General features: G+C 40.7%; 1 protein-coding gene across 2 annotated transcripts in view; it reads right to left on the reverse strand.

Annotated features, from left to right (window-relative positions):
• The window catches only part of DCAF5 (DDB1 and CUL4 associated factor 5), a 101,784-nt gene that overhangs the window by 65,051 nt on the left and 18,857 nt on the right, over positions 1 to 17,876 (reverse strand). For both annotated transcript variants that reach the window (XM_024739596.1, XM_024739597.1), the window contains exons 2-5: positions 11,290 to 11,433; positions 8,941 to 8,977; positions 7,921 to 8,060; positions 6,019 to 6,148 (exon numbers count right to left, since the gene is read on the reverse strand). In XM_024739596.1, the coding sequence (XP_024595364.1) occupies positions 6,019 to 6,148; positions 7,921 to 8,060; positions 8,941 to 8,977; positions 11,290 to 11,433 (451 nt within the window). The remainder of the gene's footprint in view (positions 1 to 6,018; positions 6,149 to 7,920; positions 8,061 to 8,940; positions 8,978 to 11,289; positions 11,434 to 17,876) is intronic.

Raw genomic sequence — 17,876 nt, forward strand, 5'->3', positions numbered from 1 at the left:
GCAAAAGCGGTGACTGAGACATGCAACATGAATGCCACAGGCCGTAAGCATTACACTTTACAGAGGCTCTAGGTAGAGCGATCCCTTCTGCTAGAAGTGAGGGCAAGCTTCATTCATTCAGCATGTACTCTGTGCCAAAACTGGGCTAGATGCTGGGGACACAGCGAGTAAAGTAAGCTTTAAGAGTATGTAACAGGGAGACATAGCAAGGACGTCTGCACTGATGGGCTTTCATTTGATCTTGGACCTTGAGGGGTAACTAGGATTTGAATAGGAAAAGAAAAATCAAGAAAAAAGGAGAAATTCTCCTCTATGTGTGTTTGTATGCAGAGGAGGAGTTACAAGGGGAGAAGGGACACTGGTACCCGCGAAGGGGTTGACTGCTTGCGTAACGAGTTTTTGTTTCATCCAGTAAACTAGGTCATACATTCATTCCCAAAAAAACATTTTCTTGGAGCATCCTGCATAATTGGTTCAGGGGATATGGCCATGAAGAAAGATAAAAGGCAGCCACTAAAGCTCCTGGGTAGGGGAATGGCAGAAGTGATGTTTAAGGACATGTGCTATGTGCCAGAAGCAAGAGGCAGGTTAAGAAGCCAGTGTAGTCAACACCTTATGGAAACAGTGATATGGACCTGAAATAGGGCAGGGGCTTTAAGAACTGAAAATAGTGGCTAGGCACTAACACAGAGCAAGGCTGGTCATGGCAGAGGGAGGCAGAAACTGAAGAGTCAAACGGGACTCTAGGATTTTAGCCACGATGAGTACAAGAGTGATGGTGACATTAATAAAAATACAGAACTTAAAGATATACAGTCTTAGGGGAAAAAAACAAGCTTTTATTACAGGCTTCAATAGATGGGACATTTGCCTGAGTATTGGATATATACATATAAATAGTAAAGATGGGTGAGTGGGAGAGGAGAGAGAGAAAGCAGAGTATAAATGCCTTTTCGGGCCTTTGAAGTTGAACACTTGGGCTCTATTTTCCCATAATAGTATGAGTAGCCCTCAAATGCAATGTGGCAGAGATTGCCTAGCTGTTCAGAAGGCAAGGAGTTACACTTAACTTGGTCTCTACAGAAGTAAGATTGGTACAGGCCGAGAGAACATTTAGGCCCCAAAGCCAGGTGAGTTACTAAAAGCAATTCCTTTCTGAGAGCAGGAATTTGCACTCATTACCCATGATCAAGTGTGTCATTTACACAATACGTAAAAGCACCAGCTTATAAGGTAAGTCTTTACAGGAATTCCTGGCTTGCCCTAGTTTTATTATTGAGTGGGAAAGAACCACTCTCTTTATTACCCTTGTCAAAGCAAGACATTGTTACCTGTCACAGAACTAACGGTTCCTGACAAAAACTGACAAACTAAAGATACGAGAAGGGAGAGAGGTGGTGAGTGAACAGACAGCTAAAACAGGCAATGAAAACGGTGAGACAAGGAGAGTAACAGCAGGGAAAACTTCACTCTTCCTGAACACTTTGGGTGTTCAAGGAGTTCAGTTTTGAAAACTGTTCAGAGGCCACTGCAATAGTCCAAGCAAGACATCATAACTGGGATGTTGGCAGTGATAAAGGAGAGGATGGTTGTGAAAAGACATCGGCAGAAATAATCTAAATGAAATAAACCAAACCTCGCCCAAACTTGCAATGTATACTTGTATATGTGAAGTTTTCTCTTATCCAGTTACTTATACTCAAGTTCCCCAGCTATGCCCCCCTCATTTCCACTAAAATCCCCAAAGCAGACCCTCAAGCTCCAATGACTACATGAGCAGGGAAGTAACATAAATGAGAGAAGCACACCCGGATTAAGACATCAAGGAGTGGTGGAACCTGTAACACATCCCAAAGGTTTAAAGAGGAACCCATGATTCAACTTCGGCTGACTGTTGCCATGTGAGAATAAAGATCCAATGATATCAGATCTTTTGAATTTTTCAAGAGATGTTAGAAAACTGTGATTTTTTTCTGTGTAATTTTCTAAACACTATTACATCATGTAGGCCAAGCAAAATATCTCCGTGGGTTGAATATGACCTATGGGCAACTAGTTTACAACCTCTGTTCTAAAGCTTTACAAAAGAAAAATTAAGAGCATGTGCGGGTTTCCAGGGTTAGGAGAGCGAGAAACATGGGAAGTCAGCATGAAGACTGGGGCTGGGCCAGAAGACAGTGAAAAGGGAGGCAGAAAGTCTAACGGCCTCAGACTCTAAAGTTGGATAGGCCTGTATTAAACAAATTTGAGAGGAATTCTGACAAAGTTTTATTTCAAGGAGGTATAGATGAAAGAAAACTAGAACATACAGGGGAGGATATAATACACATATATGCATGTTATTTCACCTCTCTGTACCTTGACTTCCTTATCATTAAAATAGGAATAATAGAATCTGTTTCATAAGGGTGTCATAGGATTAAATAAGGAATTATTCATATAACTGTCATTATCCCCAGCATGTAATGCTTAATAAATGTTAGCTATTATTTATTATTATGAGGCACTGAGAGGTGAAGTAACATGCTCAAGATCACATGGCTATTAAGGTATACTACCTGGCTCTGTACCCAGGATGTACTTCAGATCCTACACTCTAAACCACCAAGCTCTTCTGCCTCCCTTTACGATCCGTACAATAGGAAGTCAGATCAGATGATAACTGAAGTCCCTTCTAGAGCTGACACTTTATTCTACCAGCCAGCCCTCTAGTCAGCTTATTTCAGGGCAGTAGTAGGACAAACATGAACCCGTTCACACTCCTATGGGCTACCTGCTGAAGTGGAGAGACACAGCTTAGGCTTGGGGTAGGGCAGGGAAACCGTTCCAGCATGGAACCACCCATAAGGTAAGGTAGGAAGGGAAAGATATTCAATGTGAGCCCCCCTTATTGTTCCACAGAGATATATTTGTTTCTAGGGAGCCAGTGGGCCACTTGAAAAGGCCCCAGAATTCACACATGTGCCCAAGCTACTACAAGCTGGAAGTTACTTAGAAGCCTGCTAAGGAACCACAACAGGCTCCAAATCAAGAATCTTTAGAACACTGAGTGACTCATCCTCTTGGGGTTCAAAGGTCTCTATGAGAACCTGGTAAAAGCTCTCCTTGTCCCTAGAAAAAAATGCCACGTGTGCTCACTCAGATACACAAGCACACATGATTTTACCTGCAATTACAAGGGGTTCACAAATTCCCTAAAATCTTTCCCTAGACTTTAAGTATCCCTGAAATAGATCATCTCTCCTGTTCCAGGCTTGTCCTCCCAGGCAATTCAGAATTGTCCCAAGATCTGGGTTGGGGTTTCTAGGCAGCTGTGTTTAGGAGACAAATCATCCATTGCAACTCAGCATAATTAATCCTGCATGGAAAAGACAAAGGGCCGTCTCCTTCTCCCCATACCAACTTGCACTGAGAAAATTCAAACAGAAAAGACCTGCAGTTTAATCCCCAAACACTAGTGGATGTGAAAAACAGGACCTCAAGAATATTTCATACCCTTTTTCTGCCTCATAACCAAAAAACCTTAGAAAAGTTGAAAGAAACAGGTAAAAACATCCTAGTCTCCACAGCACTGTGCTCCTCCTTTCATTCTAAAAAAGGAATCAGTCAAGATTGCCAATTAGCTTTACTAGATGACTTTTCTCCCACATGGGCTTTGAAAACTATAGGTTACCAAAGAAACCACATAACCTCACCCATAAATGAAGAAGTAATCAAAACAAGAAGATATTTTTCCCCCATAAGACCTGCAACAGTTTAAGTGTTCATGACGGTCTGGAGATGCATGTAGTCTCATGCACAGTTGGTAGGTTTGTAAATCAGTGCAGCCTTTTGTGGTCGTGGGAAGATTTGACAATTTTAATAAAAAATGTAAAAACGTACACTCTTTGTTTGATGCAGCAATTACCTAGATATTTTTGCAAAGGTAGGCCAAGATAGACATGTGATCAGGGTCAGTGAAGCATAGTTTATAATGGCCCAAACAGGAAACAAGAAGTCTGGTTGCTGGGTACATCACATGAATGGAATACCATGTAGCCATTAACAGAATGTGCTAGATTTGCAAGTGCTTACATGAAAAAAGCTCCAAGACATATTATTAATTGGAAAAAGAAGCTGAGCACAGTGGTATTATTATGTGGTTCCTTTAGTCTAAATTCTTTTAAGGATATATATTCCTTATGTGAGTTACACACATTAAGTTATGTTCTGGACAGATACATAAGAAACTGTTTACTGTAGTTACTTTTGGAGATAGTGACTAGAGACCAGGAAAGAGAAGTACTGTATTGATGGAAAACATTTAAAAAACATACAAGCAACAGAGATAATCTTGAGATGGGATTTTCTTTTTCTATCTTTTTTTTCTATTCATTACACTTTTCTGGATATAGACCTTAAATCTAATAAATGTTACTATAAAAGTAAAGCAGAAATCTCAGAATTTTTTTAAAAAGAAAGAAGCCATGTTTAGTGAGGAGACAAGTAAAAAGGGGAGGAGGGCCCCAATATAATGCACAGTAAGAAGCTGGTAGGGGAAAATCGGGAGAAGCATTAACGTTCAACCCCCCTCTTCTCTCAAGACACTGCTAACATCATGAACTGCTCAAGCTTTCCACTGGGGATGAATAGCTCAGAGCTCACTCCAGTTGCCAGCTATTCATTCTCAGTATGGGAGATAGCAGGTTGGGAGAAAGCTGGCATCTTTAGTCCAAATTCTGCCTTTTGTGATAAGGACAAGGCAGAACAGTTGTTCCTGAAGAGCCCAAAGTGGCAGAGGAGGCTTGGGCCGAACACAGGAGACTGTCTTCCTGGCAGAGAACAAGCCTCCCTCAGCACACAGCGTAAATGCACAACAGGGGTCCTGCTACTACACGCATTTCAGCCACATGGAAAAGGAAGAGCCAGGTGCATAGGCAACAGAGAGCAGGAGAAACCTCTGCTGCCCTATGGAGCCTCAGGGAACCCTGCTCAACACCAGGGATCCCCTTCTGGGCTACACAGATCTGCCATAGATCCAACCTCACCAGACTGCCCCATGGAGAGAATTAGCTAGAATTAAAAATCACCAAGGAAGGTAATCCTCTGTACTCAATTGCCCCTTTCATCCGAGGCCCATGAAATAAGTCATAGCCTCGCTTACTTTCCATGATACTCTTCTGCAATAGTACCTTAAAGTGGGAAGCTAACTCCATGTAGAATTTTCAGAGGAGCTAGCAATGCATGCAAATCTTTCATAAAGCAAGGTTCGGCTTCATGCACAGATGCCATAAAAGGTCATCTCTCCCCCATGGGATTTAAGGAACATGAAAGAGGCTCCTACTTGCCCCATCCACATATTTCTCTTAATGATGTCTGAAATTCCCCCATTAGTGATTTGGATCATCAGCTCAGAATTGTCCTAAGTGTACTCTTTAATAATGCAAACAGAAGGGGAACACATTAGGTCCCTAACACTGTAGTGCAGTGGCTCTTAACCTTTACTGTTGCAGTCACTGGTCCTTTTGTGAAACTGAAAAAAACTAATCTCCCTTCTCAGAAAAACATACTTAGATGAATACACAATATAATTTCCATGCAGTTTGGGGGTTCACAGTCTTCCTGAAGCTCATATTCCCTTCAGCCCGGGGCTAAGAATCCCCAGTTCAGGGGCAATGCATTTAACAAATCACCATCACTCCTCCAGAAGACCTCCCATACATTTGGGGAACCCTGGACCTAAAGATAGAAGGTAGTGCTGAAGAGAGCTCTGCCATTGCAAAGTTTGCCTAGAACTGATCCTGTCTAGAGTCCAGATTACAATTTATGATTCCTCCTTAGCAAGGAGTGTGGATGTCTCACCCTGCCTGCCCCCTGGAAATAGGGTCCCCCTGGCTTCAGAGACACTGGGATATGTTAGGAGATGTCCAGCTGAGATCAACTGCCAACCAGGTTCTCAAGACTGTTGCTGACTGATGACATTACCTGAGAGTTGAGTCAGGGGAAACTTTTAACAACTTCTGAATAAAGGGGGCTCACCTCTGAGGTTTTCGAATATCCCAGAGTCCCACTCCTTCCTTTGAATTGGCTGTGGCCAATAACCTGGGCTCCACAGGGTTGAACATGACACTGTGAAAGGCTGATGGGTAGTTGGCCAGGCAGAAGGGCTCTGTGAAGAGAGAAATTCTGATCAGTCCACTTCAGGCACTGCTGGGCCTGTGGCAGGCAGACAAGCAGGAATGTGAAAACAAGAGGAGCACAGCCGTTAACAATCACCCCAGTGGGCTGGAATCCAGTGTAGGACATCATTCCAGTAGCCACGCTTGTTCACAAGGTCCCAAGTCCTGGCACACACCCTTCTGCACCAGAAAGTCTGCAAACAGCAACTTAAACACATATACACAAATTTTAAACTATAATGCTGATAAATAAACATAGTACCTATTCAGATCCTGTAACAAAACAGAAATGGTCACTGTAAATGGGAAGTTAAGCTGTTTTACAGTAAGTAAAACTGAATTCCTCATGAGCTAAAAAAATTCACAATCAATTACTGGTAGGATTATTATACCTTAATCCAAATTTACTAGCTTTAGAAATTGAAAGTTTTAAAACTACACAAAGATTTAATGAAGACAAAATAAAACAACAGTGCAGTTTTTCCTTCTGGTAATATTGCTCCCTAAATTGAAAAGAAAATAGCCTCAGTCTAGAATTTTAAGATTTCATTTCATCTAGTACTTGAACTTCTCTTGCATCCAGCCAGTTTCTAATCAACTTCACCTAGAAACCCTGCAGCCTCTTGCATATACTAGCTGGCTCCAGGTGAGGAAGGAATCACTTTGCTGCCTGGGGGGACATACTCCTATGGAAGTTGTTTAGAAGCAATAGACAGAAAGCACTCCTCAGTCTATGATTTCCATATGTGATACTTCACAGGCCTCTGGGCACAGGGAGTGCTCAATAATCTCAGCCACGAGGCAGTTCAGACAAAGGAGAACTCGTTCACGTACCAAGCAAACCACTTCACTCAACCATAGCTGCTGCTTTTGGCTACCAAACCTGCCAGACTCTGAGAACAAACTTCTCTTATAGCCTGTACCTCAATAATGAGCACAGACCAGCATGTTAAACGCTCAGAATACAGAAGAATAAAAAGACTCAGAGCCTGCCAGACAAGGTAGGCAAGATAGTAACTCTATGTACATAGGTATGGTCATGACAAAGCTGCACCAAGAGTGGGGCTGGGGGTGGCACTGAGGGTATGCTGGAGGAAAGAGCCTTTGAAGATAGAGTGACAGAAGTCTCTCTGCAGGAAATGAGCTGAAAAGATGCATTTCCTGAAGAACTTCAGAGAAATTCAACAAGACAAATTCTTCATTTTACATTTCAGAGACCCAAAGAACACATTTGGAAGAGGAACTCACCCAGACAATCCCCCTTAAACAGAGGGTATCTGCTATCATTTTAAGTTCCTACGCACAGTGAAGGTGAGGTTCTGTGGTTCTTTCAGCAAAATAACAACCCTGGATCTAGGATGTAACAAAGTGCACAACACGCCCATTCTCTGTAAGTAACCAAGAATATGTGCATGTCAGCACCATGCACAAAGCTGGCCCTTGGTGGCTACTCTCTACAAATGAGGCACCACATGTTCTGCTCCTTGGGGCTACTACACAGCAAGATACTGTGGTATTTACTCCAGGTGCAAAGGTCTGTGGAGATTCACAAGTGATTGGAGGAGGACTGGTAGAGGTGCCTCACTTCTGAGTACTCAGGGGTAAGGTGGGACCTCCAGAGACACATTTATGTCCCTATGTGAGTTTCCTCTCCCTTTATAGCACTTCTACCCAGGCTACTCAAGTCATAGACTGGATCTGCTATGAAACTGACATCAAACTCTTCAACACAATCCAATCACCTTTTGCACAGTGACCCTACCTCCATGGGGAGATTCCCGGATGTCCCAGATGAGAACCCGACCATCATCTGAGGAGCTGGCAAAAATGTTGTCATTCACTGGGCTCACTGACAAGCCATACACCGCATCTTCATGAGCAAACACATCTAAGGTCTCACTGCTGAGAGACAGAGAGCAGAGAGAGGCACACAGGCACACACATACACACAAAAGTAGTGCAGAGTTAAAGCCCTCTAGTTCCTAGAATGGAGTTCTCTTTCATTTCCAGGAGAAAGTCAACCTAGCTAAACCCAAAGGATATTGCATTTACTAAAAAGTAGGTATTCGACTTCCAGGTTAAAAAAAAAGTATTACTAAAGAGATAAGACTTCACGACAAGTTTGCTTTTTGCACTAAATAAGCATATTTAAAGGTGATTCAAGGGAATTCCCTGAAGGTCCAGTGGTTAGGACTCAGCGCTTTTCACTGCTGGAGCCCGGGTTCAATCCCTGTTCGGGGAACTAACATCCCCACCCCCAAAAAAGTGACTCAACTGATGAGTTTCATGTTTTCACTTACTACAGAATGCATCTGCTTGTGTACAGTCTTGGGGGTGGTGCTGGATTTCCAAAAAGCGAGGGAAAGCTTTAAAGCAGCCCTGATGCCAGCAGGGGTAGAAGAGGGATTCCTGGCAGTCTGGCATGGTGAGTAAAAGCATGGCTCCAAAGCCAGGCTGCCTACGTTCAGATCCTAACATCACTTGACTTTAAGTTACCTAATATCTCTATGCCTCCGTTTCCTAATTGAGATCATAATAGTATTGCCTCATAAAATTATTGAGGGTTAAATATTATGTTTCCTTCCCTTACAACCTCTCCCTTTAAATTTTTACCTGAAAACTATAATTTTATATCAACTTTGTAAATCTTTTTCAGCAAAGGACAGTTGAGTTCACGTTATTTTCTTCAAAAAACAAGAACTATTTCGGTCTAAAGAGATACCTGCCTTTCTTCATACGAAAGACAGAGTTAATTACCTTCACATACCAACAATCTATTTACCTTTCAACATCATGGAGGATAACTTGCTCATCATTTCCTGCAAGGGAAAAAGCAGACATTTGGTAATTCCTGCAAAGTGATCCTGTTCATATTACAATTCAGTATTTTAAAGATTTCAGGAAAAACAAAGGAACAAAGTCAATGTTAATATTTACAAATTAGGAGTGTTAATTAGAAAAAGGTTTATAAAAATAGTGAAGAAGGATAGGATATTCTTATAGAGAATTTGAAAAAGCATAATAGCATGTAGATATAACATAATAAGTTTCCAAAATGCATTATCCAGTGGATGATTAAAAAAACAAAAAACTGGCTATTCAGGAAAAGAATAAATGATCATGGGCAAATCAATCCATTCATCCAAGCTAGCTTTTTTTTTTTAAACAAAACATTCATTAACTGTGAGACCTGGAAAAATATCTGTAACTTTTCTATGTCTCAGCAAAATAGGAATAACAATTGTATCTACTTCATAGAGTTATCGTGAAGACAAGAATATAAAAGCATTTGGAGTAGGACTAAGCCCCTAACAAACATTTGCTACTATTCATACCCTCATCATCTTTTATAGCATTAAAATCTAATGATAGTGTGATCCTAAATAATGGGAAAGATTTTATCCACAACTTTTTTCTCTTGCATTTCTCAAGGAATCTAAAAACACTGCATCCACGATATGTGTAGTCCTGCCTTCAAATGGTTTATATAGCCAAAAAATAAAAATCCCAAAATGAAGACAGTAAAAAAATTTCCCACTCTATGCTAAAAGCATAAGCAGTAGAGATGTGGCCAGGTCATCTTAAAGTCCTCACTGTAACTCTATGGTGGGTTCATACCAAGTAAATCAAACCCATACTAATGCCTTTTAGGTAACAGGCACAGAGTGAGGTGCTGAGGATACGAGAGGAATGAATAAGATTGAGGAATTCACAGTCCACCTGCACAAACAACTAATAGTGACAAGACGGGTTATCTTATTGTAGCGATATGCTCTACAATGGGAACACAGATAAAGGAGCAATTATGTCCTTTATGAGCAGGGTGAAAGTACATGGCACAAAGGGGGAATATTTTTATGGGGAAGGAGACACTTGAATAGAAACTCAAGTAACTCAAAACTCTTACCGATGGAAGACTTATGGGAATTGGTGGGGTCTGGACAATTAATCATGGCCTATGGAGGAACAGTATGGGCAAAAGGCACAGAGCACTTAAGATGACAAGTGATTTAGTGAATTAGAGCACAAGATGCAGGGGAGGAAGATGAGGCCAGATAGGCAGACTGGATTGAGGCTTTATCCTGTGGATGGACATGTAGGGTCAAAGGTCCACATGGTTGAAGAAAACTCGTATAAGCAATGAATAAGGAGAGTTAGATACCGGTAGCAGAAATCACAGCAGGACACTGCAGTAGTCCAGGCCAAAGATGAGGACCTGAATCAGAGCAGTCGGTATAGCAAGAGAGCAGAAACTAAAGGATGGATATGAGGCTTCCAAAATAGATCTGACAGTGTAGTTGGTGACATACAAGATGTGAAAATGAAAGAAAGGCAGGTCTGAAGCTGACTCTGAGATTTCTATTAGACTGAACCATATGAAACTGTCATTTTTGTAAGCTGAAAATGCTCCAATGTCAGCAGTTTCTTAAAAGTTAAACCTAACAACTTACATAATTAGTTGAATGGTGATAATAACCAAGAAAGGGAAACCAGGAAACAAGAGGAAATATTGTGCAGGGGAGAAGGACTAATAATCTTAGTTTTAGATCTGCTGGATTTAAATTACTTTTGGAAAACAAAGGTAGATATTCAGTGGGGAAATCTGCAGTGCAGAAGAGAGGTCAGGGCTAGAAATGTAGTGGTCAGAAAGGAGTGTGACTGATGGATGCCATCATCAAGAGGCTGGCTTGAGCAAAAGCCATTCCAATTATATCCCAACACAACATTTTTTCAAACAGGAGCCATCCATGGGTCATAACACCAATTTGAGTCACAACCTTTAAAATCTTTAAAAACAAAACAGAATAGAATAGAAAAAAAAAAAAAATCAGAGTGTACCACACATACTAAGGTTAAGTACTCTTTCTAACATGTTTCTGTGTACCAGACTGCAATGTGAAAAGTTTTCTACCAAAAAAGAGAGAAAGAACAAGAGCAAAGGAGAGAAAGGACAGACAGACATTAGTTTAATACATGTGTCTAAACTGCTGTAATACAGAGAAGACAAGCTATGGGAAAACAGTAATTCCACAACTCAATGAGATAAAGGAAGGAAAATCAAGGAATAATTTTAGCACTCCTTTATCTGAAATCCCAGCCACAATTTCCCAAGGGGAAATCTCCTTCTCACCTCCAGAGAATACTTTGGTGTTCCCACTGTTGAAAGCCAGGCAAAAAATGTTGGAATGATGCTCTCCTTTCAGCTGTATGGGCTTAACTCTGGAGTGGATAGCTTGTTCCATGTGCCATAGTAGAACCCGGCGATCATCTCCTCCTTGAGAGGTGAGTAAGAATCTAGAGTTAAAAGAGCTGACATTTCAAGGCTGACATTTGGTTTTGCCAGCCTGAATCCCATACTTTCCAAAACTGCATCTCCCCAACTCTGTGAGATTCTGATGGGACACATAAACCCAGAACTCTACCCCCTTAACCATCAGTAGACACATGGCCTCTAAGCCACTCACTTTTCCCCAGAAATTACATCTTGAACACATACAGAGAAATTTCTGAATTTCCAGAGACCCAGTTGTTTAAATATTTCTTCATTTGCTACCTAAAATCCTTCCACTAATGTCCCCCCACCTTTTTTTTGTCTAACAGAACCTGAGTTGGTTTCTACTGCTTGCAATCAAAGAACTCGAAATATGCTAGTATTTATACCACAATAGTTTCCAAAGCACTCTCCTTGATGTGATCTCACTGACTATGGGACACCAGACAAATGACAACTGAGGAGGAACTGCCTGTCACAGTAGCAGGATTAAGACAGAACTTGGCTCTCATGAAGCTCAGTCTAGCTCTTTCCTCTGCATAATTCTCAATAGTCTGAGTTGAATGAGCAATATTATACTGCATGAGCCAGCTCCTGGAGAATGAGAAGATACATGCTCTACATATTCTTTATATTTGCAAACGCATTATACACATCTGGAAGGATGAACAATGGGCTGTAAACAGTGGTTACTACTTCCAGGGAATAGGATTAAAAGAGAGGTAGAGGACAGATTAAGAGGGTTTCTACTTTTACTTTATAGATTTGGCACTGCTTGACTCTTTTTTATTTTATTTTAATTAATTAATTAATTAATTAATTAATTTATTTATGGCTGTGTTGGGTCTTCATTGCTGCACGCGGGCTTTCTCTAGTTGCGGCAAGCGGGGGCTACTCTTCGTTGCGGTGCACGGGCTTCTCATTGCAGTGGCTTCTCTCATTGTGGAGCGTGGGCTCTAGGCGTGTGGGCTTCAGTAGTTGTGGCACGCAGGCTCAGTAGTTGTGGCTCACGGGCTCTAGAGCACAGGCTCAGTAGTTGTGGCACACGAGCTTAGTTGATCCACAGCATGTGGGATCTTCCCGGGCCAGGGATCAAGCCCGCGTCCCCTGCATTGGCAGGCAGATTCTCAACCACTGCGCCACCGGGGAAGCCCTGCTTGACTCTTTACAACAAACCTATATTATATTCCGAATAAAAATTTAACTTACAACAGGAGCAAACATGGGCAGCAAGCCATAGTAAGCTCTATACCTCTGCCTCCCCTCCTCCATTCAATATAATAGCCACAAATTATATCACATCCATAACAAGGGCATACCACGCAACCATTCAATCAGTAGATCTCTAAGAACTAACTCAGAAAGATGACCAAAGGTCTTTGTTAGGGGAAAAAATGAGGTGTAAAACAGTATGCATACCAACATCCATTTGTGTAAAACAAATTTTTAAAAAGCTCCAATACAGCAGGAACCTTGTCAGTTTTGTTCACTGCAGAATTCCCAGCACCTAAATGAATGTCCCAAAGAGTAGACATTGAATGAATATGCTTATGCTTGCATATCTATGCTTGTATTTGCAAATCTAGATGGCTACAAAAGAAGTTTTTAGTGGACACCACCTCTAGGCTAGAATTGTTTGGAGACTTTACATTGTGGTAAAATATGAATAGCAGAAAATGCACCATTTTAACCATTTATAAGCATACAATTCAGTGGCATTAAGTATATTTGCAGTGTTGTACAACCATCACCATTACCCATCTCCAGAACTTTGACATCATCCCAAACTGAAACTCTGTACCCAATAAACAATAACTCTCCCCAGTGCTCAGTAACCACCATTCTACTTTCTGCCTCCATGAATTTGATTACTCTGGGTACTCCCATATAAGTGAAGTCATACATTTGTCCTTTTGTGTCTGGCTTGTTCACTTAGCATAATGTCTTCAAGGTTCATCCATATTGTAGCACTTATCAGAATTTCATTCTTTGTAAGGCTGAGTAATATTTCATTACACACATACCGTTATTTTTTTTAGTCCATTCATCCATCTATGGACATTTAGGTTGTTTCCATCTTTTGGCTATTGTGAATAACGTTGCTAAGAGCATATGGATGTACAAATATCTGTTCAAGTCCCTACTTTCAGTTCCTTTGGGTATATACCATTGGAAAATTTTATGTTTTAATTTATACCTTCCTTTACTACTTGACATTTTGCCATAAACGTATTTCCTCTTTTAGTAGAAAAAAAAATCAGTAGAAAACATAGTAGCCAAATCATACTTATTCTCCCTCCCCTAGAAAGAAGTTGCCTTCATTGCTTGAGTTCCTTTGTTTCTTGAGATCCTTCTTCCTTCCATTGTCCGTCAAAATCAAGTCCTGTGTCCTCCTCCAAAGTATTTCACTGTCAACCCTTAAGGGAATGATCCCTTAAGTATGGCCCACAATGTTCTGTGTTTATGATCTGCTTAATTCAACTATGAGTTCTCTGGCCTGGGATGGTTTTCTAAATTCTATGTCTCTTATAAGTTAAGGTCATGAAAATAAGCTTTGGGTTTTTGTTGTTTTATTTTCATGAAAAATGGCATAAAGGGGTTTTCCTCCCTATTAACAGATTTAGACAGGCCATGGGCACTTTAGTTCTACAGTCTCTACTCTTACTGTTTTTCCCCAACACTTGAGGCCACAGGTCAGGGACTTGGCACTGTTTTTGTTACTTTATATCTTATATTTAGAGAAATATTTCTCTGTGCCCACGTCTCTATCAAAAGTGAAAAATTAAAAGATAAAGAGGCCCACATGTTTCTTCAACTTACTCATGTTTCTAATCTAATCTCCCTGAGTCTGAGTTTCATCAAATACAAAACTGGGATCATAACAGCTCTACTCGCATGGGTTTTATAGATTATAAAGCCAAGTACAAGAGAGTTAAGTAATCTGCCAAGGTCACAACAGTAAGTAAAGTGGTTGAGCCAAGATTCAAAAGCAAGCAGTTAAGACTCCCCACTCTCTTAACCACTACTCTGGGTTGCTTGCCTTATAGAATGAAAAATAAACCGTAACTGACAAAGCAAATTCAGCTGATGGACAACTGAAAGGATTCTCTGACTTGGTAGCACAACTCAAAAATGAGTAGGTAAGAATAAAACAAAGGACCACAGGAATAAAAACAGAAACCAACTTAAGTGGAGTAAACGGAAGGAGCAGGGACAGGGACCAGGAAAGGCTTTCCTGAAATTATAAAGATTCTAGCAATGCACAAAACCGATAATGGCTTATTATAAAGAACACACAAAGAATTCCTACAAATCAACTTTGAAAACAACTAGGAAAAGAGGCAAATATGACAACTCACAGAAGAGGAAAACCAAATGGCCGGTTGAGATTATAGAGGATCTCAACCTCTGTAGTAATCAGGGAAATTAAATTATAATTTAGATACCTTCTTATAAAATGGCACAAAGAAATGTACAAAAGAATGTTCACTGCCTCACTGTTCATAATAGCAAAAAAAAAGGTAGATAACATAAATATCCATCAATATATAAACTGATAAAACCAAATGGAATACAAACATGAATGAAGTCTAAGCACAATGGAACACTATACAGCATTTAAAATGAGCTACAGATACGTGTACTGAAATGAATACATCTTGAAAACCTAGTATTAAGTAATAAAAACAAGTTTCAGAAGGATATGTAAAGGAAAACATCAAGTATATAGTTTTAAATATGCAAAACAATACCATATTATTTATGAACACACAAATAACAAAAGGGGACTTCAAATGTACCTGTAAAGTTTTATTTCCTTTAAAAAAAAACAATAGATTGGAAGAAAATTTAACAAACTGTCAACACTTTGTCAAATCTGATTGATACTTCTCTTCTTTATGTTTAAATATTTCATGACATTGTTACATCTATGAGATATAGTAACAGTACTGTGGTCATGTTAAAAAAGAAAAAAGTTCTTATCAGTTAGGGGTGCATTCTGAAGTGGGTGAAATGGCAAAAATCTGTAATTTCCTTTAAAATATTCCAGAAAATAAAAAGTAGGGGGATAGGTGATTAATGAAATGTTGATAATTGTTGTAGATGGGTACACTACATTTTTGTATATGCTTGCACATTTCCATAAAATAAATAAATATATATTTTTTTAATGTTCATGATAGAAAAAGAAAATAAGACTCTCCAGGATGTGCTGGGATACCCATAGCAAAGAAATATAACTGAGGGCACCTCTGTGTTTGTTCATTAAGACCTATGCAGGCAGTACAACCTCTCTTGAACTGCAGCAGCTTAAAAAAAAAAAAAAAAAAAAAAAATTCAATAAAAAAGAAAACAGAATATCTATACCTATGCACTCAAAGTCATAACCATTCTCAGCCAAAGGATCTTCCCCTATCATCCAGACAGCATTATCTTTAATGCTCATTCTAGATTTAATTTTGCCAAATAAATTCTTTCTGATTTTAAAAGAATGGTTATTTGTAGAGTGCCTTGAGATCATTTAAAATGATGTGTCCTGGGGCTTCCCTGGTGGCGCAGTGGTTAAGAATCTGCCTGCTAATGCAGGGGACACAGGTTCGAGCCCTGGTCCGGGAAGATCCCACATGCTGCAGAGAAACTAAGCCCGTGCGCCACAACTACTGAGCCTGTGCTTTAGAGCCCGCGAGCCACAACTACTGAGGCCTGTGTGCCACAACTACTGAAGCCCGTGCACCTAGAGCCCGTGCTCCACAACAAGAGAAGCCACCAAAATGAGAAGCCTGCGCACCACAACAAAGAGTAGCCCCTGCTCTCAGCAGCTAGAGAAAACCCGTGTGCAGCAGCGAAGACCCAATGCAGCCAAAAATTAAATAAATGAATAATTAATTAATTAAAAATAAAATAAAATGATTTGTCCTTAGTACCTAAAATGATGATGACAGCCCAAGTCCACAGAAGATTGGAATCACTGAGGCAGAAATTATCGCTATGGCAGGGCCTGCTTCCTCTGCTTTGCCCTCAAGGTCAGTGTCAGAAGATGGAAGGTGCACATGCCCCTCCCACCCCCATTTCCTTAGGCAAGGTATTAAGAGCCCTGTGTAAAGATGACACTTTTCAACCACGTGTTGGCAAAAAACACCAACGGTGCAAACTGAGGCATAATCTGAAATTGCTGGGCTGCTTTTAAGCCAGTAGAGAGAGCAGAACAGCTGTGCCCAAAACTCTGACCCCACAAAGCAAAGGAGGGCTGGTGAAGCAAGGATAAATCAGTTTAGAACATGAAAAAAGCTCTACAGTTCTGTCTCTGTGAGTCACCTGGTCAGTTCAAAAAACCAAAGATGTATTGTAGAGTCCCACAGAGAGAGACTGTCTGACCTGCAAACAGTCCAAGTGAAGAGTATGATCCTTTAAGCCAGCTCCGTGAGTCTGGCAGCGGTTGGGTGCTTGTGGGGTTGGCCTCTCAGACACTTCAGGGGGAGCACCAGGACCTCTTAGGAAGGCAAGACCTTTCTGCTTAGTGTCAGTGCCAGGCAAGGGACAAGGAGAGGCCAGGCCTTCTAAGCCTGGTTTCCTCACAAACCACTGCTTAGCTTCAACCCAGTTGAGAATCCCAAGAGAATACAGCTACTTATGCTGGTCATCTTGGGTTGATTTAATTCTGTATCAAACTCACCAATTCATCCTAAAATGTACTATAATCACATTGTGGCAGCAGCTCTGTAGTTACAGAAAGACTTTATATTTAAATATTACTCTTTTCCAGTGGCTTGTGAGCTATAAGCAGAAAGTCTGCAAGCTCTCACACCGTGCTGTTAACAGAAGAAATTATTTAACATTCTTCTTAAAATAAGAAAAGTCCAGAAAAGCTGAGGCACAGAAGGAAAGAATTTGCTTTGGGTTTCCTCAAAGTCAGCCAAGCACAGGACAGATCTGAGAGAGCACTCTGAAAGTCGGGATCAAACGCTCCTGCAGCACAACATTGTTTGTAGAGCAAAAGACATTTACATGTCCAGCAAACTAAGTCTCATCAAATAGTGTTCAGTGAAAACAGCCAAACACAAAAGGACAAAAACTGTATGATTCCACTTATATGAAGCACCTAGAGTAGTCAAATCATAGAGACATAAAGTAGAAATGGTGGGGGCCAGGGGCTGGGGGAGGAACAATGGGGAGCTGTTGTTTAATGGGTACAGAGTTTCTGTTCTGCAAAATGAAAAAGTTCTGGAGATGGATGGTGGTGATGGTTGTACAACAATGTCAATGTACTTAATGCTACTAAACAGTACACTTAAAAATGGTTAAAATGAAAAAAAAAGAAAAAAAAAAAACTTAAAGGGCTTCCCTGGTGGCGCAGTGGTTGGGGGTCCGCCTGCTGATGTGGGGGACACGGGTTCGCACCCCGGTCCGGGAAGATCCCACATGCCGTGGAGTGGCTGGGCCCGTGA

This window comes from Neophocaena asiaeorientalis, unplaced genomic scaffold, assembly GCF_003031525.2.
Source record: "Neophocaena asiaeorientalis asiaeorientalis breed wild unplaced genomic scaffold, Neophocaena_asiaeorientalis_V1.1 scaffold348, whole genome shotgun sequence".
In the NCBI taxonomy this organism is placed as follows: domain Eukaryota; kingdom Metazoa; phylum Chordata; class Mammalia; order Artiodactyla; family Phocoenidae; genus Neophocaena; species Neophocaena asiaeorientalis.